This window comes from Leiobunum rupestre, chromosome 11 (genome assembly GCF_980474605.1).
Source record: "Leiobunum rupestre chromosome 11, qqLeiRupe1.1.hap1, whole genome shotgun sequence".
In the NCBI taxonomy this organism is placed as follows: Eukaryota; Metazoa; Arthropoda; class Arachnida; order Opiliones; family Sclerosomatidae; genus Leiobunum; species Leiobunum rupestre.
This window is the reverse complement of record NC_143394.1, coordinates 33,565,122-33,588,226: the sequence shown is the minus strand read 5'-3', so window position 1 is coordinate 33,588,226 and position 23,105 is coordinate 33,565,122. Positions and strand designations below refer to the sequence as shown.

Below are 23,105 nucleotides of genomic sequence, written 5' to 3'. Positions count from 1 at the left end.
AATACTCAACAAAAGAACGACGACTCCATTTTGTATTCAAGATATGAAAAGAGATTTATTACTAGACACCGAGATGCTAGTGACATCTAGCGTAGGGAATCGGACTCTTTTTAGCTTTAAGGTAGCGTGGTTCTTGAATAATATGAATTTTTATTAAAAAAATTTGTATTTCCCAGAAAGGCAGGTTAAGATAATTTTCACTGCTTCAAACCCAGCGTTATGAAACCAATGATGATTTTAGTAGATTAAATATTATTAAGCTCTAGTAGTTTGGAATTCTAGAGTTTTTTTTTAGTTACCCTAATCAAGGACACAGATAGTGGAGTTACAAGAAAAATTGAACTAATATTGCTCAATTATCCATTAAACAGTACATTTATTTTTTTATGATACAGTACAAAATAAATTTTAAAAACACATAACTATGGATTAGCGCTTTCTGCGATGACTTCCATGACGCCTTCTGTAAAATACATAAAGTTTAATAAACAATTAAGTTGTAGGTGAATCTTTAACAAATGACTTACTTTTTGGTTGGTCCCTTTACAAATGCCCAATCAACATTGATAGATTGGGCAAGTATTTCTGACCCATTCAAATTTTCCAAAGCGCTTTGAGCTTCTTCAAATGTTTCAAACTCAACTAAAGCGTATCCCTGAAAAATCAATCAAAAAATCTATAACATGCAAAAAAAAGGAATGACTTGTTTTTTTACTTTAAGAAATCCTGTTCTTCGATCCAGATTAAGATGCAAATTCTTTATTACACCATATTCCGAAAATTTGTCATAAATATCATCTTCCTGAGCTTCTTCATGAACTCCAGTGACAAATAATATCCATCCTTCAACAGCTTTTTAAAAAAAAATGAACAATGAACAATGAAATTTTTTAATAACACTAGAAAATTATATAAAACATACATCGTTGCGGTCCAGGTTCATCACTGTCTTCAACATCCATAGCTTCATAATCATTGATTTTCTCTCGCGCAGTTCCCTCTGAAGTGGAAAACCCAATTGTTATATTGAATGTTTCCTTCAATTATGAAAATAATGAACTTACCAGAACCAAATCCTCTGCCTTTCCTCTTCTTTACATTTTCTTTGAGCTTTTGTACACTTTCTAAGAATCAAAATAAATGAAAAATCAGTTGCCATGCTAATTCCTCATAAGAGCTAACAAAAGTAAAATAAAAAGTGACCAAGGCTTAACTGATTTTTAATAAATTTTTTTATACTTCATTAATATTTTTGTTAAGGTAAGAAAGATCAAGTCAAAATTACTTACGATCTCCATCTTCATCAACTTCAAATTCTTCAGCATCTATGTCCAAGACATCGGCCATTTCGGGAAAATTAGATTTAATAAATTAATATTCAATATTCTCACTCGTTGAATCGTTGGAAAGATTATGAATTGAAAATTGAAAAACCAAACGCTAGATGGCAGCAAAATCGTGCTTTGCCAGAATCTTGAAAATGAAATCATAGGCTGCGTTCAGTAATACTCAACAGTCTGAGTCGATGATGAAACGAAACTAGAGAATGATGAGCCCTGGGCCCGCTAAAGGTGGGCTTACCCCAAAGTTCGTAGAAGGGGAACTGGGCTTATCCACCCCACCCGGGCCCGCCTCAAGGCGTGTCGAATTTTTTGGCGGGTTGGGTCGGTTTTAATTTTATAACTTTTTTTTCAACGGGTTAGGTTGGGTTGGGCTTTTTACTTAAAACTCGCCAAGTCGGGTAGGGCTTTTTATATATTAGTGATCGGGCCTTCAAGTTTCTATTTTATTCGCAACAGAAATTCTCTACATACAGAAATCGAATCATTCTCACGAGTTAATCATACTCTTGTCACCTTCACTAATTTTTAACCGTTTCTCAAAGAGCCCAAGTGCCATCCACTGACAAAATTTGAATCTGGAGGCTGCTCTAGCATTTAGTACCATAAACATAAAAAGCAGGGGCGTAGGAACCAGGGGGGGCAAGGGGGGCAATGCCCCTCCCTAGAATTTTGCTGGGAGGGGCAACTAATGTTATTGCCCCCTCCAACTTTTTGGTCAGTTGAAATCTTCAAAAGGCTCAAATTCTCATTTTAAAAGCATATACAGTTTATAGAACCTCAACTGTATTTAAATTTCAGTCTTTTCCCGCCAATTTACATAGTAGTAACAAGTACACATGCATTCGGAGAAGCTACACTCCTTTAAAAATTCCAAACCATTCCCCAGACCCCTTTTGGTTTCTCTTTGCCCCCTCCACTTCTAGAACGTTCCTACGCCCCTGATAAAAAGTGCAAGTTTTTCGGGTCGGGTCGGGTAACTCGGGTTTCAATTTTATCGGGCCTGTTCCGGTCGAGTTTAAAATTTTATTGGGTCCGTTCAGGTCGGGTTTAAATTTTTTTAAATTTTCTCGGGCTGGGCAGGGTCGGGTTTAAAAATTTTCAAATTTTCTCCGGCTGGGCCGGCCCGTGTTTCGAAATAAATTATTTTTCCGGGCCGGTTCGGGTCGGGTTTCAATTTTGTATTTTTTAATATGGTCGGGTCAGACTTGAGACTTTAAAACTAGCCGACCTGACCATGGACGTAATACATAATATATTACGTCCATGGCCTGACCGTTATCTAAAAAATCTTTTCGTTGAGACAGTTGCACAACGTATTCAACTTTGGATATCGGGCGCTTTTGGCTCCCGCCGAAAATTCCGATCCGCCTCTCACTCCCGAGTCCCTTCTACCGCTTTTATCCTTCTTGCACGCGAGCGCTATCTAGGCGATTCAAATTATATTAATTATTACATAACTAAATTAACCAAATATAATATATTTAAAATAAATATTTATATATATATATTTTTTATTTGATGTCGTAAAACTAAATTAATTTGATAAATTACTTTCGGGATTAATAGACCCCACCAGCAGCCACTCGAGGTGGAGGACTGTAAACGTGCCGCAACTTGTCCCATAAAAATACTGGTTATCCTTGATTTTCCTAGTTTTTTATTATTTTGTTGATCAAAACATTATTTTCCTGATATTTGTTAGTTTTTCAGACTTTTGAACCTTTTTCACAGTTGAGAAAGCGATCTAAAAATGTTTCTGGTCCGGACCATATTATTTCATTTATTATTTTTCACTCGTTTCTACTTATTTACAATAGATGGCACTGTCGGCAAATTCATTTAAATTTACCCTTTTTCTGCTCAGGCGGGAGGGAAGACAATCGTAATTTTCGTAGGACAGGCAGGTCGATATCCAAGTTGAATAATCTTGGTAGAATCTTGCTGAACCCATTTTTAACCATTGCTAATTTTGAATGACTTACCTCGTGTGTGTTGATGTTAATCAAAAATTAAGATGAAATATTAAAAATGTCCTTAATTATTTTGTTTTCTCGTAACTCTCTTGCAATTTTATGTATGAGGCAATAGAATTATCAGTCAACCCATCATGTTTAAATGCTGTAAAATTAATTTTCGCGGTATTCTTTCGGTAGTGGTGACCTCATTATTCCATTTAGCAGCGAATAAAACCTTTTATATTGATTTGTCAACAGTACCCTCTATGGCAGATAAAGAAGTTCATGAAAAATACGTAAACAAAGGTGGGGCCGATTAGGTTAATAAAATTTATTTACATTTATAATTTAGAATATAAATAAATATTTTCGGTAAATATTTATTTAAAAATGTGGTGGTCTTCACTGAATGTAATAGGCGGTTAAATAAACCCCTCTCTGACTGTCTTGCCCCCCTGTTGAAAAATGCTGCCAGATCCATGCATAGAAAATTCTCAGCTTTGTTAGTATAAAGAGAAACCATAGACAAACCCGTTATAAGTCCAGTTGCAGCAGCACAAACTCTATAATCGGCGATGGATGATCTTTTATTTAAACGCCTATTAACCTAGATGGTGCTCAAGTCGACTAGTAATAAATGTGAGTAAATTTGTGCAAAGCTAGACAAAGCCCACCATTCGAAATCTTCTGTACCCAAACCTCTTAAGTTAAGTAACCCTGTTGCTTTGGCCAGGGTCCCTGCTTTGGCTATGGCCGCCATTTTGTGTGGATGTTTTTTCTACATGAATAAGCATGGAGTCGTGGCACATGAGATTGAAATTACTCTATTTCCCAGCCACATAAGCTATGTGTTTTCGTAACAAAATTTAAAAAATGGCCGTTCAGCTTACGGGAGTTGAACCTAGTAGCTAAACTTTGTCTTTCACGCTTTTTCTCAAATAAAAAGATTTTATCTCCTCATTTCTTTTGGCATTCTAAATTCGTTAATAACAAGTAACCAGAAATACATGAACCTAACTATATAAAATTTATTAAAACAATTTTAATTTATCCAACAACTTCACTGAAGGAACCAATCGGGGTTTCTTAAAGGGAGTGTCACCTAATTTCACATTTCTTCCACCAGATTTAACAGAAGCTAGGGAAGATTGGATCGCTCGGATTGGATGGCGTTTGTTAGCAGAAGATTTTCCGATTTTGTTCAATTAGACTAGTTCCTAGAGTAGGAACTTCCTACTCCTTAGTTTTATAAATTCATTTTCATGATGTACTTTTTCGTCAAGTTTGCGATGGCCATTTTTCTAGAGATGCCAATCATGGCCGTAGTTGGGGAAGCTTTACTTTCTTACCATCCAATCAAAAGCTAGATTTGACTTAACGGTACGGGGGTATACAAATCTTTAGTCATACGTTAACAAAAACTGGATCGAGGTTACAGATTGTGTAATTAGGACTACTAAAGTAACATATAATTATATTGATTTTTATTAGAGGCTTTTAGCATCCCCCCCTTCAGGATCAGTAACGTGTTAAACTGAATAATTTATTCAACTATTGAAAAAATTAAATAATGCAAGGTCCCAATTGACGGCTTTTAAAATTAATTTGGCGCGTGAAAATACCTCTACATGTTATGGTCAAAAAAGCACGCAAAGAAGGCTGTGTGCCCAAGACATGTATCTGTAGTGTCGCGCGCTAAAACGTCATTTCAAAATTCGTCAAATTGTAAACAATCAAACAAGTTTTCGATCTCGATAGCCCCTACCATGTCCAGTTTGACTTTTGAGATTTTGTAGTGATTTATTCCATTTACTAGTTGTCGAATCTCGTCTGAGATTTCAATAGAAAAGTCAATTTCGATTCTTTTAGAATAGGGCCCCAGATTTGAACAAAAAGTCAGAATATGAAAAAACCTCAAATAAACTAGAATTTGTGTTGCGAAATGTTAAAAAGCAAAATGAAATTAATCAACAATGATTCTTAGAATAAACTTTCCTAATACCCTGTGCAAAGCCATTTTAGAGACTGCCATGTGTGTAAATATATACGAAATAAAGCAGTGACCACTTTTAAAATTGTTTGTGATTTACCAGAAATTAAAAATAAATTCTAACAAAATCAAATTTCAAAGTGATTCATTTAACCAATTTATGTACATTTGTGTATTCTTGAAGGTATATGAACAAAACATAATTGCATTTCTCGTAAATTCAATTTTCCAGGCCTTGAGAGAATTTTCGTACATTATTTTTAAAAGAAAAACTCTTTCCAAAGCAGAATGTATATAAATTAATGATATTTTTTAACTACTTACAATATTACAGTTGTATCTCCAGTTCGTTTTTTTTTAAAAACGTTTAGTTTTATGGAAAAAAAAGGACACACCCAAACATTGTTTTAAGCACTCTCTACAAAGATGTATAAAAGTATGCCACAAATTATGTTCCTCTACTAAGAACTTAAAAATATTGGGCCGGTCAAACACTGGAAGCCACATATACCTGAGCAAAATTTCATCTTTAAAGAATATTTATCTTTAAATCACATTAAAACTAAGGCCAAATTGTTGAAAAGAAATTTGCTAATAAATTACCTGTAGCTATTTCTCTTTGATTTTAAACAAAATTTTAATAAAAAAACACCCCTTAAATCTTCCCTTAGTTCCAGTGTATTGCACAAAAACAAAACCTCTTAAGGTAAAACTTATTTTTTTTTGTATTTACAATTTTCTAATTATCAATTTGTGCCTAAATTATAGATAATTAAAAAGATTAAAAATGTCCAATTGAATTATATTTTGATATGTTTTTATAAAGGTGTTTTTAATTTAATGGTGATTGTTCAAACAGCTCACAGGATCTCTTGGTAAAACAGTTTTCAACATAAAAGTGAGCACGCTTAAAACGAAAAAATCTCAACAAAATTTAAGTAAAAATTTTAAGGAAAGGATGAAAAATGTTTGTTTTTAGGTAAATTCATTGACAAATATATATACACGATGAGATTCTAAAAGTTAAGAAAAATCTTTTATATATATTTATAACACGACGTTTTTTTTAGCAGTTTAAGTCTTTATTTTTAAAGTGTAAATACTGAAGTCTTATTTATCGCGTTATGACTTGATTTAGAAAAATTAAGGGTTAAAGGGAGAGTGTGAAATTAGTGACTATAGAGGCTTAATCAAAGATCATGTTTTCCAATTCATGGAATTTTGAGAGAGTGAGCGTGGAGGTATCATGTCCAAAAGATATTGTCGCTGCAAATCAGAAGAAGAAAGCGAAGATTTACCAAGCATTTGGTAAGAATAAGCCTGAGCTGCCAGTAACGGTCCAAAAGGCAGCATATGAGCGGGCTGAGGTTGATGCCCCCTTGGTAAACTATGAGCCAGCTGCTGTAGATGCTGCGCTTGAAGTAGCGATTGGTGGGCCGCTGTTAATTTAGGCATTTGCTGTAGTAAAGCGGCTGAATTGGCCACTGCGGCAGCTACAGCGTTAGCAGCCGCCGCTGAACTAGCACCGAGCCCACTTGACCTGTTATAAGATGGACTTGGGCTGTGCGAATTAGGCGGAGTAGACGCTCGGTGATTGATAGCTGATGGCACGGTGCTAGAAGAAGTAGTAATAACCGGTGGCGGGGGCGTTGAAATTGGCAGTGGGGGACTGGTGGAACCCTGAGACATTCTTTGCTCAATTTCTTGCTCTTGTTGCAGGGCTTTCACAAATGCCGTCTTAAGCCTATTCGTGTGCTCGGCTTTTAGAGCTTTCTTTATATTTGTGGTCACGCAACTTTCACAAATAACTGCTGGAGGTTTTTTCTTTTCCCCGGCATCTTGCCATTTCCAGACAGGAGTGAAGTCCGTAGCGCACTGAACACAATCGAAAGGGTCAGGTGGGGGTTTGTTGCAATGCTCATCTCCAACTAAAAACCCAACCACAACTTCTAGCCCTACTAAATACACGAATTCTTGATTATTGGCATTGGGAATGAAGTGCATTTCCGGAGGAGGGGGTTTTGGCGGGGGGATTTGAAGTAAAGTCTTTTCTAGCTGCTTCCGCAGTGCCAATTTTGCCGCCGCCTGTCTTTGAGCAGGCGTTTGAGTTTCAACCCTCTCTACTTGAGCCATTTGACCAGAGATTTGCGGGGGAGTGGGGCTTGAAGTTGACGAAGCCTGTGTCAAAAAAAAAAAAAAAAAGAGTTAAAATTAGGTCAAAAACTTCACTTTCAATTTAGACAGAATTACCTGGACAGAGCTTGACGAATTTTGAGGTACACTTGATTTAGATCCCTGAGAGCTTTGCATGGGATAGCCCATGACCACATTTGGAGGAGTAGTTACTGGGGGCCGTCCTAACAAACCACTATTTCTAAGCATATTTTGCTGAAGCATAATACCTGGAGGAAGCGAAGAGTTAGAGCCACTTCTAGAGTTATTTCCAATAATTTGAGACTGGTTTTGATTCTAAAGAAAATAAAGTGATTGGTTAATTCAATTTCTTTTGATCAATTTGGGATAAACCTTACCAATGGTTGAACGAGCAAAGACTGAGATTGGTGCGAATTTAATTTCCCCGAAGAACTCCGAAGTAAGTTGTTTGAAACACTATTTGAGGAATTTTGCTGGGGTGAAGAAGTTCTGTTCACCATTCCAGTCATTTTTCCAGGTTGGGTAGCTACAGTTCCTGTCTGAACAGCCGGTGTCGGAGTTATTAAAGGTTCCTTCACTAACTGGCTTTGTCGTAGCTTTTTCAGTAAAACTAGTTTCATTTCCTCATTTCTCAATTCCTCTTGCAACCTTCTCAAAGTCAATTCTCTTTTCACCCGTTCTTCCGGAGTTAATAGTTCTATCTTCGAATGTTGAGCTTGGTTCGAAGTAGGGGTTACTAGGTCAGGCATATCAGAATTGGGAGAATCCGGGTGGGAGTCAGTAGAGAATCCATTCACGTGTCCATTAATGCGAGGCGCTTCTTCATCAGACAGAACAATAATATCCGACACCAAGCTCATTTGCGTTATTGCTGAACCACTATTACTACTGCGAGCTGGCCGTCTATGGTTACTAATGTCCGCACTGTATCTCATTCCCCCCACACTATTAGGTCGAGATCTTAAAGGCACACTGTTGTTATTTTGAGGTCTATCGCGGCTTCGCTGATCACTGATAGGTAAAGTATCCATGGAGTTCCTTCGACTACCGGATAAATCAGCCGGTTGATTTTGTACTATGGAAGAGTCGGAATTTCGATTCCGCCTTCTGGTACTTAAATCCATCGTTCCATCAATATTGTTGGCTATACTGTGCCTCACTGGCCTAAGAAAACCAAGTTTAAAATGTTACAAAAATTCCCAAAGTATAAAAATAAAACCAGCCATATACCTAATAGACATATCAGCCGCTCTTAGATCCACCTCCATGGGTTCAAAAGAGCAGTCGCTACTAGCCATTTTCTTTAATCCCCTTGAAGAGTTCATTCACTTTGAAAGGAATAATTACGTAAAGACGCAATTTGTTTAAAATAATTTTTTAAAAATAATCTAGATGAACCTACCAAATCTTTGCTGGGAACATTGCGATAACAGAAAACCCTTCTAACATTGGGGGACCATTCGAATATAGAATCCTAAATAAATAACATAGAATAAGTTCATCTCGCTCAATTGGTAGGTAACGTTTTACAAAATAGAAGTTATTTTTATTTTAGAAATTGTATATCTGGGATTACGACACGTATTTTATAGTAAAAGTATACTGTACAGGTGTTTTATCTCAATATTTGATGCCACATTAACAAGTACTTTTTCACACATGTTCAGCCTTCAACGCCAATAAAACTCGCTATAAACTAAAATTAATTCGATAACTGGGGGAAAATTTTTATAGTAATAAGAAGAGAAAGAGTTAAGAAGGTAGGGTAGTTGATAAAAAGTTCGCAAACTTAATTAAAGCTCGGCGCTCGACTACAAAACGACTTTGGTAAACCAGTATTTTAAGAGCCCCGAAGTTGTTTGAAATGATCTACATCATCAGCGTCCCACTTTCACGTTTTTTCTCTCCATTTTTCCCCTCTCCACCCTATTATCAAGGCATAAGTTGCGGCATAACCATAGTGTATCTAAGGCTTAAAAAGAGCCGCTACCAAATAGCAAATGGTTACGAAGAGGAGGAGAAGGGAGAAGGAGGGGGTTCCATTACCGGAAACCGTCACACAACAACGACTAGCGTAAGGCCGCCGACAAAAACCGAGAGGAAAAGATAGGTTTAGGATTCTATCCCTACCGTTTAACGTCTTCGCAACTGCATCCGAAAACGCCACAATAAAACGTTACCAAACATCTACGGAGTACGGTCGCGCGTTCTACATGTACAGCGTTTACGGCACTACCCAGTCGCGGACGGCGATGGCGCAAAAAAAAGGAGAAAACTAAATAAAACGGACACGTTCCGGCGATCGCGGCGGGGTGAACGAGTTTGGAACAAAGAGTTGCTAAAATTGAGTAGCCATGTTGACTTCTTTTCCCCCAACGGGCTTCACTCGCGACGAAAAATATCCGTCACTTCTTTTCCGTGGTCTTCAAAAACTTGATGCAGCCTACTTCCCCCACCGATTTTTGCGTAGCTCCGAGCCCAAATGGCCCGAAACAGCAGGCAAGGTCGGACAGGGGGACGAAAGGGGATGGTGAGCGTTAAGGAGGGGGAGGAGGCGGGCGAGTGGGGGATAGAAGGGACAAGAGGGTGCGGAACAAAGGGGGGCGAAAAAAGGAAGGGGGCAAAGAAGGTGCTACTATGGCCTATTGATTTTTGTTATCCACCATCCGAACCTCTTAACTGACTGCCCCCGCCTACAGTCCTTTCCCCCCTTTCTAGAAGGTGGTGGTCACGTGACTCACCATGGACTTCCGATTGAAAGAAGATGCTTATCAAACGATGCTAAAATCGCTAGAAAGTTTTCAACCCTATCAATCCCGAAAACTGGCCGTCATTCTCGTGATCGCCGGCACGGGTGGCCCCGCGATGTGACCAGACCTATCGTGAACCCATCATCATCCGATCAAAAGTGCGCCCAAACCAATGTAAACGTGGCTTTTTCGCGCGGAGCCGAGCTTCTCTGTTTAGTAATAAAAACATGTCCAATGACGCTCACTCCGAGACTCGAGCATCATTACTTTTTTGGGGAGCAATCCTCCTCCAAAGCACCTCTCTCTTCTTTAGAAAATCTCCCCTACCGCCTCAATCTGTCTGCCCCCCCCCCCCCCTTCCCCAAGGCCCTCCCGCGTTCTCTTATAGTCACGGCTGAAGCGGCTTTATAAAGTTTCGGGTAGTGTGTGACCTATAAATTAAGAGAAATATCCCAAAAATAGAGACAAAACCCACCCTCCCCACACACTCAAAAGTCCCCTTCCTTTAAACAAAAACAAAAATTTCCATTTGTTACCGATTTTCACCAACTCGAGGGCTTTAACGACGCGAAATTTATATCGAGACGAAAAGACGTATTAAATGTTTTTGTTTTAATGCCGTGGTCCTACCTCAAAGCTGGAAAGCGGCGGCAACACAACGGCTGTAGACAGAACGCGTTGTTGTACCTCTACATAACTGATTGGGTGGGGGGTTATTCGGGGGAGGTCACAAAGAAGTAAAGAGTAGTAACAGCGAGCGCGCGCGAGAGAGAGAGAGAGAACGCGGAGGAGTCGAATCGAAACACGAGAAAACGTGCCTTCGACTTTTAATGACAATCCACTAATTAGAACTAATGCTAGAAAATAAGACTAGCAGTGCCACGGAGGGCACAGGTACAACGGAAACAAATGACCTTTACGAAATATCAAAAAAATACACTTTTGCCACTGTTAATTTATGCAAATTACAATATAATTAAATAAATCATTAAACAGTTACGCAATAATAGGTCTAGCGAGCGTAACTATAAAGTTTAAAATAGGCTCGGGGGTTTTCAGATGTTGAAACTTTTCGCCGTGTCGGTGTCAACAATAGGAAGACCATATGGACTAGAACTGGTTCTATCCAGATCAACCTTTTAGGTGCCACAGCTTCCGAAGTCTCCATTAAGAGAGCGGAAAACGCGACTACGTAAAGGTCTATAGTTTTACGCGGATGCTTACAAGAACTCTAGAGGTGGCAACCGGCCTTTGAAGAAGGCGTAGGAATTATAGGCGAGCATTCGGAACAGAAGTGGAAGGGGAGGGGGACGAGAATAAGGGGGGAACTGCATTAAAAGTAATGGGAAGGGGAGGGGGAAACATGGGGTAAAGAGAGGGGAGATGGTGGAAAGGGAACGATGAGGGGGGAAAGAATGTTGTGGAACCTTGGGTTTTAAATGTTAGGCCTAACGTACATTCCTAATGAAACTTATATTATTCAAATTAGTAACGTGAAATTAAAACTTTTCCATCATCTATACATACACATATATACTTTTTACCCCATAAAATTTATAAAAATATTTGGTCTAATTTTTGATTACTCTTAGGTTTATATCACTTTCCAGACAAATTAAAGAAAGTAATTATTTACCCAGGATAGTTTAACCCATTTCAAAATGAAGGATACGTATTATTCCTTATACAAAGTAGAACTGAACATAATAAAATGGTTTATCGAATTTGATTTTTTTTTCTTTTGGGTCTGGAAACGCGAAAGTTTTGGAAAGTATTTTTCTTTTTTTTTTAATAAAGCGAACAATAATCAACAAAAGTTAGGGCTGGCCTAGGGCCTCAAAATTAGTTTCGCAGGTCACTGTCCTGAATGAGTGTACGTAGTAATATAAGGGGAGCATTCACAAAATAACGAAGTCTAACATTGCCTACAGTTGGCCTCGTCTAACCATATTCATTTAATAATCATTAGTGTTCATAAAGAGATGCAGATAATTCTTTCTATTTAATGAACCGACATCGCAATTAATACAAATATTGGGCTGGAGGCATTGCGTTTAATATTTTGGCCAAGGCCTAGTAAAACTGACTTAATATTGGAAAATAAAATTTAACTAGAGATTTACGAATAGGTCTAAATTTGTATTTAAATCAGTTTAAATTGCGGAATTAAAAGATATGGTAAAAAATATAAATGAAAAAGCGTTAATGGGGAATGATCTCCACATTGAAGAAATCAACGGATTCTCTCAGGACAGCAGCAGGGGATGCTTCGTTTTCACCGCCGCGTATCGGTGGAGGGAAAGCAGGGGATCCCCGCAAAGAGGGGGCTAGCCTCAGCTAGGGGACGACTATCTTAAGCCTAATCCCGTCGCCTCAACTTTTTCCGCGACGATTAACGCGAAGGACGAGGTTTTGATTAGACCCACATAACATTGTAACTGATTACCTTTACTCAATGTCGCTCAAAGCATCCTGAATTTACATTCTTCTTCACTTATTTCGCTCAAAAAACTCCATTTCAACGTCAAAAAAAATCAAGGTAAATTAAAAAAAGGTCGACCGACAAGGCTTATTACGATATACGATAAAGTAAAATTCTCACTCTTTCTTCAATGACGGCTGTCACCCATTAATGGCCGCCGCTAACACCAGTGTTGCCAGACAAATTTCTACGGGGTTTTTACAACTAACTTCAGGAGACAAACAAAATGTTTACAGTAAACAAAGCAAACGGAAAGGTGGGGGTCAAGAGGTTAGAGTGCAAAATAATGATATTAATTTATTTTTACGAACTTATCTATTATGGTTTTCGGGAGTATGACGTTATTATCCAAAAAAGTGAACTATTTTATAATTAAAAACAAGAATATTATGGATTTCCAATAAATATTAAATGCAAGATTTAAAATAAATTTATTTTCATTTAAAGACAATCCTTTAATTCTTTTTAATTTATGACAAAATTGTGGGGTTAAAAGTTACATTTTTGATGTAACCGCATATTTCTTTCTATCATTATTTTGTGGAAAAAATAACATTTAAAACACCCAGAAGTGTAAGTAAATTCGGGATGCCCAGTCAATGCATAATAGAATTGTACAAAATCAAGGCCTTAACTTGTTGGCACTAATTTGTAGGAGGAATCTACCAATGGTAAAATTGCGGCAACTGAAGAAATTACTCCTAGAAAACCAATTAATCCTGAAGAAAAGTCTGCATGCCCCAAGGCAGTGTAGGGTATCCAAAAGTCACAAGAGTTTTTGATAGTATCAACTGTAACTTCTTTGTGTTCTTTCATCCATGCACAGAGACCCCTGCTCAGAGCTACGACTAAAGTGGAAGGGCTGGGATTGGTAGTGTCAATTTCGAAGAAGGATAATCCAGATGCAGAACTCATTATTTGACTTATTTCATAGAGATCTCGAACTAGATTCATTACAATGTTGTACAGCCAGAACTTGTTGCTCAGGGTTGACCACTTTGATTGGTTAACGTTGACTAAGCCAACGCTTTTGAGCCAGGTGACGTGGTCTGCCACTAAGTAAAGAGCAAAATTTAATCTTCCCAGAGCGATAGTTGAGCGTAATGTTAAGTCAGGAATATCCATAGTTCCTATTGCTCCGTAAAATGCATCGAATGTCCTTCCAAACCGAAGCACTAGAAATTGTTACACATTTTAATCAAACTATATCATAGCAATTTTATAAGGTATATTACATTTTCTGAAAGCTGCAAAGGTATATTCCAAGTTCTTAAGTTTTGCCACCGAATCTTTGTTTCTCCAATTTTCTAACATCCATCCTACAAATTTACTGCTGTATTGCAAAAGCCTGATAGTAAAGGAGGTTTTAATATAGAAAATTAACAATATTTGAAAAATAAATTTTTTTATATTACCTAAAAAATCGGTCTCTTCCAGCAGTTTGAGAGTTGAACTTCACTAACGTTTCCATGAAGTTCTCCATTGCAGGTACTGTATATTACTAAATTTATTATGGCGCTGTTTATTTTAATGTTTTACGTAAATGTAGACACCTTTTAATAAAGTTTTATCCTTGAGCTTTTAAAAAAAATTCACTGATACGAAAATTACATTTAGGAAGACAAGAGGGGGATCATATTTGTAATTCCATTTTAAGACTTATCACATGGGAGTAGAGGACAATATAACGAAAATTACCAAAGAACTTCATTTTTAAATGTTTTCTTCAGTTAAAAGGGTGACTTTGTCCTTCACCCGAAACAACTAAACCCAGAGTAAATGTAAAAAATAGTTTTGTCTCGCCGAGGCCGATAGGGAAACCTGGAAATTTGCCATCGCCATGTTATTACACAATTGGGAATTTGGATTTTCCTGGGATATAATTCTTTGTTGATTGGATGGAACTTATCACGTGTACTCTTTCATTGGTTGAGACACGGCCAACTTTGATTATGTCCTACAGCGCTCTAGCCTTGGAGCCTCCGCCAAGCTATTTGTCGCAATCATTTTAAATCCTAAGTAAATAAGCGCGAGTCAAACATCCCGTTAGAGGCGCCACTTAGAAACCAAAAATACGAACAATCTAGCTTAGGTCTAAAGCAGGGAATTGGATCTAATTCACCGAAAAAAATATTTTTCATTAAAAACCATGTTAGAATAGGTTCAACTATAAAGTTTTACAAATATATTCTATTAAATATTTCTTCTATCTGGTAAATTTTAAGGACGAAGCGTTTTTAGTTTACGAGATGAGTTGTAAAATCATTTCATTTATTATTATTCTAATAATGATCAATACACAATATTCTAAAATGTTAAAGTACCTTACCTTTATTTTCAAGTGCGAGTTTTATGTTATAAAATGATATATTGCGCGATGGTACTAAGCTAGTGGGTGCGTCTAGCGGCTGTTACATAAATTGGTTTTGTCCTTTCAAAGCTAAAACTAATAAACTATTAAAGTATTTATTTTATCCTTTCGTCGAATTAAAATATTAACAATATGAAATGCTACTTTTCATTTAAGGTTGACACTATATTTGCATTGCATCCAATTTTAAGAAGAAAATATTTGTATCTAAGTAGCGCCCCTAGCGGTAAAATGCCAGCACAGTATTCTCGAAATAATCTGGCGTTAGCGAGGGCTGCTTTAGTGCGCAATGAATAATTGGCCGTAGCTGAAAGAAATCGCTCTTCCTAAGTACCTATATGTTACTGGTTCACTGAAAGGCCTTGATTGTAACCTGCTGATTTGGGTACCAATCATTATACGCATACAATGGTAATTTAAAATTCAGACAATAAAAAATTACGTACAATAATGATCAATTATTTTTATTTTTTTTTGGTAGATAACTTAAATCATTTAAATTCTTATGGTAGTTTATAATCGAATTGGACAAACCAAACATTATACATGTACCATATTGTTTGTACTTTTTTGTGGAATGAAAAATTGTTGTAGAATAAAATTATTAAGATTTTATAATACATTATTTAATTTTTTTTTATCCGACAGCAGTCAGATTTTCCTAGTTTTTAGGTTAAAATAAGCCAATTTGGCTTAATAATATTACCCTTTTAGCAAAACTACATGGGACTTTTTCTATAGGAACTAACAACAATTTTTTGCAGTAACTTTCAACAGGAAGCCAAAATTGCAATATATATATATTTATAACAACTGCATAAAATTTATGAAATACCAGAGCCAAACAACAATGATAGGTTCTCGAAATAAATTTAGTTTTTATAAAATTAGGAAATTTATACGATTTCTCATTCAGGGTTTTCGAACATTCTTTTTCCGAACAGCACCTTTTAAAACTAATCCTCAACAAAAAGGTTTTTCTTTTTAAAATTTAGAACTAAATTTAGGCATGTTGTTTCTCATAAGAGGGGAGAATCCTGACAACTTCTGCAACAGGGGGACTGCAACTATCATCAAACCAGCAAGTGATATGAATGGCGTCTAAAGTGAAATAATACAATTTATCATTGCATTTTTTTCTTCTATAAACTGATCGTGGGTCTTCTATTAAAATATCGCTTATGGCTTGTTTCGCTTCATGAGCGCTACTTAGCTTCTGAAAACACCATTCACATCTACCGCCAGGATGAGAGCCATTGGGATGAAAATTAACTAAATTTTTTTGGGCTCTAAGCGTAAAACTAACGCTAAGTTGCGCTGTTTCTGGCTGTGATATCCAAGAGGGGCTTCTAACTGATTCAACGTCAAAATGATCAGTATCTTTGCTGATATGCTGGTTTTTATCAGGTGGACCATTATCTGAATAACTATTATATAATTGAGGTAACCCGTATACTCTAGGGATTTCGCTAACTGCTACTTCTGGGCAAAAAGTAACTTTGGACGTTGATGGCTTACTAATTTCAACTTCGTAAGGAATATCTACAGTACTAGTGGAAGCATCGTCCACTTTGGCAGTGTAAGGTTTATCATAATGCTGAATGTAGGGTTTTATGTCCAGAACAGGAGTACCATCAACCAAATCCAAACCAGAAAAATAAAGAACTCCATCTGTAAAGGATTGAAAAAGGGTAATGGCACTTTGACAATCTAACAGATTAAGATCTCCAGGTATACCGTAAATTCTTTCCAGTCTAGTTAACGTTAGACCAATTGCATTTGGTCTATATGGAGATCTAGTGGCAAAAACACCAACTGATCTACCATCTAATCTCGGTGGGTGAACTTTAGCCTTGGTAAAAGGTTTTCCAGCTTCCATTCCCTCATTTTTATGAAAAATAAAAAGCAGCCTGTAAAAACAATATTGTAAACACTGAGGATTATTACTGCAGCATGAAAAAAATAACGATCTTACCAAACGTGGGAATATTCACTTAACCCATCCAAATAATGGTCTGGATTAGTGAACATTTTCTTATCCAGTTCTAGCCAACCTTTGCTTGATGGGCTAACACATCCTTGACGAGGTGTTCCATTCTTACTTTTATATAAAGAGCTAACATGGCCAATAGGGGCGAATCTAAACCCAGGTGCGTCTTCTATGGCTAATACCTTCTCTGGCTCCTTTTTCTCTTCAAGATGAACAGTCATGAGAATATTCTGCAGCTTACAAGCATCCATTGAATGCTGCTTCGACAAGGAGTTCAGTTTCAATCTAAACGCAAGTGACATCAGAAAAGTAATTGGAAAATAATTAAATGCACAAGCATATCACCTAATATTTTTCAGTTCATCTCTCGCCACTTTGACTTGCAATCCAAGCCTTTTAAGAACCTCTATGCTGGTGGAATCCATCTATACATCAATGGCACTGAATGGCAGTGATAAGTTACAACTTTACTGCGATCTAAAACTTTTCTTCACCCAACGAACGCTTTGGCTATCTCCGAACGCGATCCTTCAAAACACCCTGGTCCAAATCCGCTTCAAAAATTCTTAAAAGCCACATTATTTCACCAGAAAAATTTCTAAAATTTGTGTAAGTCGATTATGGCATTATATGGTCTGAGGAACTGGGTTACATGGGCCTTGGTTATCGTATGATCAATTCGAGGAATGATCGATTGTTTTTCAACACTTGTCCAATATTTATCAACAATTATTAATAAAAAACTAAACATGCTACATAAAATTTAAACTTAAAACAATAAAGATAATTTTAATCAAAAATGAAATGCAGCCTTGCGGCCGTTTGCATCTTTCGTTATAAAGCCTATTCTTTGACCCTGTTTGATCATGGCCAACTTAGATCCACTGCTACTCGTGCGAGTAGCAGTGGATCTAAGTTGGCCGTGGTTTGATTTCAGGCTTTTTCAGCCTTTCAGGCACAGCCAACTTTGATTACCTCATAAAACGTAATCAAAGTTGGCCGTGGCGGTGTTTTGTGTCTTCCATTTTGACCATAGAGATAGAAAAGAAATAGAGGCACTATTGTATCTGCCGAAGTTGACCGCGAGTGCCGACCCCTTTTCGGCAATGTAGGAAGCCATGAGATAGGCTGATTACGTGGCGCCATCGACGCGCGGTGAAATGAAATACATTATGCCTTTTGGAAAATCAACTGTCATTTGATGTAAACAAAGGAAGGATAGATGGCGTTCCAAATTCTGCCCATCTCCTGTTTCATACATGCGGGTGGGGGGGGGGGATGAATTTTCCCTGTCAAAAATAGGGGTGTCTTAACGCGGTTATATTCCCTCTATTTCTTTTTTATCTCTATGATTTTGACAATATGGAGCAATCATGGCAGGCAAGGCAGGAGCACGCAAGATCGGCCTGACCACGTTGTCCGTGGCCTGACCAATATTTTATTTTCGATTTGATCTGCTCAGATCAATTTTTGGGTTCCATTTACTGCTCTCGAGAGCTCCGAGATCCCTCGATAGCATTCTGTCGAAATCGACTGATCAAGAGAGGATCTAATTTTTAAAGGCCGAGAACAGAATGATATTAAATTTTCTCATGCGTTAATTTTTGACCCCCACATACCTAATCTTGTTGATTTCTTGAGTAGTGACAGTGTGGACCGCTTGACCGACGGCTCAGACTGTCATATACATAATGACCATCAATAAAAGAGGTAAGGTACAATATCCACAATTATCTAACTTGTTAATAAAGTTGTCAGAGCTGCCAACACATTGTCAGAGTTATCAATCAAGTTGTCAGTCAGAATTGCAATCGAGTTGTCAAAGCTGTCAATCAAGTTGTCACTCGTCAGAAAATTGAGTACAGGATTATAGGGGTTAAAATTCGCTCTATTTTCGGTCTTTAAAGGGATCCCACACTCACAACACGGGAAAGGCATAGGGGTCATGAAAAACTGGTTTTCAAGCACACTGCAAGTCTGGATTTTATGTTACCCTTATGCCTCCCCCTGTTGTGAATGATGGATCCCTTTAATGAGCGGTAATATCCGAACGCTGCCTACATACGGACATTATATGAAACAAGGGATAACAAGTCCATTTAAAATATGTCATTCGGTCGCCGTTCCAAGCGCTGGATTATCGTATAGAGTTGGTATTTGGATTGTACTAGATTAAAGTGAGTGGTACAGCACTCACAACCAGTAGCGGCGCTAAGGGTGGGCTGAAGTGGGCTTTAGCCCCCCTGCATTTCTGAGAGGGGCCACATATTTATATTAAAAGGGCCACATATTTATATTAAAAGGGCCACATATTTATAATTAAGAGGCCACATATTTGAATTTATGAATTTTCTTTTTCTCTAGAAATTTGTTTTATTGCCAAGAAAAATATTTCTGGAAAAAACTTTCAAAATCAATTTGTTTACTCAATAAGATAGTAGACCATAAACAGATAGATCCGGGAGGAAGGGAGCGGAAATTGAGATAAACTTGAATGGACAATAGAAAGAATAGAAAGGGAATTTAGGGAAATACCCCGGGCTTGCACGTGTCCCCTCCAGGTCGGACACAAGGTCATAGGGGGTCCAGTTAACGCGACGAGAGCCGCAACAATAAAACGACCTTGCTCTTCTCGCTTCCTGGAAAATTTATAAGGGGTCACTAAATTTGTAAAATGGAGTGTAGCTACACTCCATGGTTGTAAGGGCGACAAAATTCTTAGGGGCCACAAAATAATTAGCCCACCTGTGAAAAAACCTTAGCGCCGCTACTGCTCACAACAGGGGCAGGCATAGGGGTAACTTAAAATCCAGACTTGCAGTGTGCTTGTTTGTTTGGAACGCTAATTTGTTCCATGCTTTAGCTCACCTTTATAGACAAAGGGTCAATCCATGTCAAATCACCCAAGGTCCCCACGCTACCCCCTCCGATTTTAGTGAAACTCTCATCAAATTTAATTCCCGCCTGTTTAGTACGAAATCCAAAATTTCAGCTCTGTATTCAATATAGCTCTGGAGATACTGGTTTTGAAATTTACCCCTGGACGCGGTCGAAATTTCAAACCTTTCAAAAATCCCATTTTTAACGAATTATATTTCAGGAACGGCTTCGCTTTCCAGAATGATTTTTTTTATTTTGATAAAACAGTTGCCAGAGTCCACAAATAAGGTGTCATAATTGAAAATAAATGAGTAATTTATTTTATAAATATTTTCAAAGATGCTTTATAAATCATGGTTTTTGTTCGACAGATTTATTTAAACAATTTCCCAATTCCGAACAGTAGATATTATATTGTTAATTATGACTTGTAGTAGGTAAAAAAGGGTCGGGAAACACGAAAATAGAACTAAAATTAAAAAATGACGTCACGGTGTGAAAATACGAAACTTTAATTATTGGCTTTTTTTGAAAATTGCAAAATCGAAGCCGTCTTTGGTGGCGATTTCGGGTTGGTGAGAAACTAAAATTGCAAAAAACTGTAATACCACTGGAAAAAAGCAGAATCGGTGTCAATATCAGCTGTACATAGTTTGCACCGAAGGGAGGGGCCTATGGTCTCCAAGGAAACTGGGAGGGCGATCAAAAATTCAAACCATTTCGCGCGTAGCTACTAAATAGGTAGCCATTTTGTTGGTAATCTCGTCAAAGCTACAAAACTAATTAGATTTATGCTTTAAAATTTTAAATGGGCCCTAAACAAAGTCAGATAAGATTCTAAGGCCGGGTTATTTAAATAAAATATCAAATTACCACATAAATATCTACGAAAAGAAGTTGACAAAGCTTATCAAACTTAGGCCTTTGCGGTCATCCTTTTTACAATTACCTTCGCTATCGAATAAAATAAACAATTTTCGCTCTCCCTTGGTAATTGAACTACTCGAACAATTTTTAACCAGGCAGATAACCATTTTTAACGTGAAACTAATTTCTTAATCATTTGAAAATAATTAAAATCCGCAAACAGACGATTGAAACTGTTAACCCTCCCGTTTTACTAAGAAATCTACACCGGCAAAATGGCGGCATAGAATCGTTCATTCTTGCTCAAATTAAATATTTATTCTTGGTTCTTATATCTATACTTGGAACTGCGTCATTGATGACGTAGGGATGCAAACTATGTATACTACAGCACCGTCACAAATCCAAAGCTCCCTCCCATAACAGCTATTATGTAGCTACCATGCATCCCATGTAGTTATAGTGACTCAATTACATTTTAAAATAACATTAATATGTCAATTAAAAGTTTACCTTTACACACGCTAGCTGCAAGGTATAGCGTTTAATACCTTGCCAGATTAGTTCGACTTTTACGAAATTAAAGTAAACCGATAGGTTTACTGTTTATTCTTACCCTCGACTCCTGCCTTCCACTCCATCCCCGTTTAGCTGTTTATCCCGTACCCTATCGTGTAGCATTGCGCTATATTCGATCGCTAAGACCCGATTTTACACTTCAAATTTGCAAAAACATAGCATTTCGACACTTTTGTATACAGTACGGTCTAGAGAACAAACTACTTATCGTAGGTGAAATTCGATTTCTGACATTTCAATCCTCAGACTTTGCTATATTTCAAGTCAATTTTAGTTAGTAAATCATCGAATACAAATTCAGTTAATAATTTATCAGCTCTAAAAACCAGAGGTGGGCAAAAATTGTGAGCAGCTGTCCAACATGAACGCTCATAATGTTTTACCTTGATTTTTCAAGTGAGCGAGTGTTCCCGACAGGCGATCTTATTTTATCTATCTTCAATTGAGCAGGCTCAGGGCGAACGCAGAATAGTTTTTTTCACTGTCTGATAAATCACGGCGCGGTGAGCGAGATCGGCCGATCAACGGGCTAATCTTTCACTTTTGAGCGATAATCCCTCTAGCGGCGCGGCAGTTTTTCAGTTGAAAGCGAATAGCGGGGCGTCGAGAAATATCTTCCCGATTGACGGAGTTGGATGTTCAATTTTGAAAACTAGTAGAGGGCGAATCTTGATCACTCTTAGTAATGGCGTGGTTTTTTCCTCGAAAATCGTTCACCGGGAGGCGAACCTTCATTGAAAATATTTGGTTTTCTCATCGATTTGTCTATTATTTTTTTAATAAGTGGCCGTTCGAATAATTGTTTACACAACGATTTGTCTATTCTAAAATTGGAAATATCTAGGCGGTAATAGAAACATTACTGTTATACTTTAAATATTCCACACTTTATAATTATTAAGCCTAGTTCACACTGTACAATTAATTGGGCCACTTAATTGTATCCAGCTATTTGTAAGGCTGATAATTGTAAAGTGTGAACGGAAAAAGTGGGAACAATTGTTACAATTGTCCTGTTCATTGTATACAATTTTCTTCCTTACAATTAGTTTGATACAATTAAGTGGGCCAATTAATTGTATAGTGCGAACTGACATAAATTTTAAAGTGCGTAACAACACACTAACTGCCTAACAAAATACAAAATGTTTGAAGAATTATAATACATTTGCGCAGGTCGCCTGCAAACATGGAATTAAACTTATCCGTATAAAATGTAATTATAAAGATTAAATGATATATAACATTAACAAATATATATAAGTTTAAAAAAATATATATTTTATTATAAATAATTTATATTTATATTTATTATTAATATTAAATAAATTAATTAATAATAATCAGCTTGACCAATATCCATGTCGTCACTTCAAGAATAAATCATCGTACGTTGTGGGTTGGGCAACGGTTATCGCGAGCGCGACCTAAATAAAGGGTGGGCGGATGGTGTAGACACCAGGCCTGTAGCCAGAGGGAAGCCAATACAGGCGTGAGATGTTTTACGCGTGATCTAGCCATTCTTTGGACTCAACCCCCACTTGTCCAATGTTGTGTATCTCTCAACCCCTGGTAGACTCATACCCCCTCATTAAAATGTTGCCACATGTTAAATTTAACGTAAGCCTAATTAAAATTAATGCGATTAACGTCGATTGGAAACGATTAATAATGATATCGCAATATATATAGGCAGATTAAATTCAAAATTTATTGTGATTTGGTAAATTTTGTTTTTGCGAAA

At 37.2% G+C, this 23,105-nt stretch overlaps 4 protein-coding genes across 8 annotated transcripts; all 4 read right to left on the bottom strand.

Annotated features, from left to right (window-relative positions):
- Window positions 1-352: 352 nt before the first annotated feature.
- Window positions 353-1,517, bottom strand: tsu (40S ribosomal protein S12 homolog tsunagi). Its single transcript, XM_090163168.1, has 6 exons — window positions 1,290-1,517; window positions 1,065-1,124; window positions 923-1,000; window positions 716-852; window positions 528-655; window positions 353-463 (listed from the first exon to the last, which is right to left on the bottom strand). The coding sequence occupies exons 1-6, from the start codon at window positions 1,345-1,347 to the stop codon at window positions 430-432; spliced, it is 495 nt and encodes a 164-aa protein (XP_090019294.1). The 5' UTR covers window positions 1,348-1,517; the 3' UTR covers window positions 353-429.
- A 4,414-nt stretch (window positions 1,518-5,931) lies between these two features.
- Window positions 5,932-12,888, bottom strand: simj (transcriptional repressor p66-beta simjang). 5 transcript variants are annotated; one of them, XM_090163832.1, is made up of 7 exons: window positions 12,795-12,888; window positions 12,639-12,703; window positions 8,845-8,916; window positions 8,673-8,770; window positions 7,820-8,606; window positions 7,539-7,757; window positions 5,932-7,466 (listed from the first exon to the last, which is right to left on the bottom strand). In XM_090163832.1, the coding sequence occupies exons 4-7, from the start codon at window positions 8,765-8,767 to the stop codon at window positions 6,486-6,488; spliced, it is 2,082 nt and encodes a 693-aa protein (XP_090019958.1). In that variant the 5' UTR covers window positions 8,768-8,770; window positions 8,845-8,916; window positions 12,639-12,703; window positions 12,795-12,888; the 3' UTR covers window positions 5,932-6,485. The 5 variants fall into 5 exon arrangements, with proteins under 5 accessions (XP_090019958.1, XP_090019956.1, XP_090019959.1 ...); XM_090163830.1 differs by having other exon boundaries at window positions 12,639-12,849; XM_090163833.1 differs by lacking the exons at window positions 12,639-12,703; window positions 12,795-12,888 and adding an exon at window positions 10,823-10,870.
- Window positions 12,889-13,088: 200 nt separating this feature from the next.
- On the bottom strand, window positions 13,089-14,631 carry Pex11ab (peroxisomal biogenesis factor 11ab). The gene is made up of 3 exons (XM_090163836.1): window positions 14,090-14,631; window positions 13,910-14,022; window positions 13,089-13,849 (listed from the first exon to the last, which is right to left on the bottom strand). Exons 1-3 carry the CDS (start codon window positions 14,155-14,157, stop codon window positions 13,305-13,307), a joined length of 726 nt encoding a protein of 241 aa, XP_090019962.1. The 5' UTR covers window positions 14,158-14,631; the 3' UTR covers window positions 13,089-13,304.
- A 373-nt stretch (window positions 14,632-15,004) lies between these two features.
- On the bottom strand, window positions 15,005-18,048 carry LOC149922332 (tRNA (adenine(37)-N6)-methyltransferase). Its single transcript, XM_090163835.1, has 5 exons — window positions 17,995-18,048; window positions 17,381-17,909; window positions 17,021-17,320; window positions 16,783-16,955; window positions 15,005-16,716 (listed from the first exon to the last, which is right to left on the bottom strand). Exons 2-5 carry the CDS (start codon window positions 17,458-17,460, stop codon window positions 16,049-16,051), a joined length of 1,221 nt encoding a protein of 406 aa, XP_090019961.1. The 5' UTR covers window positions 17,461-17,909; window positions 17,995-18,048; the 3' UTR covers window positions 15,005-16,048.
- Window positions 18,049-23,105: the final 5,057 nt, after the last annotated feature.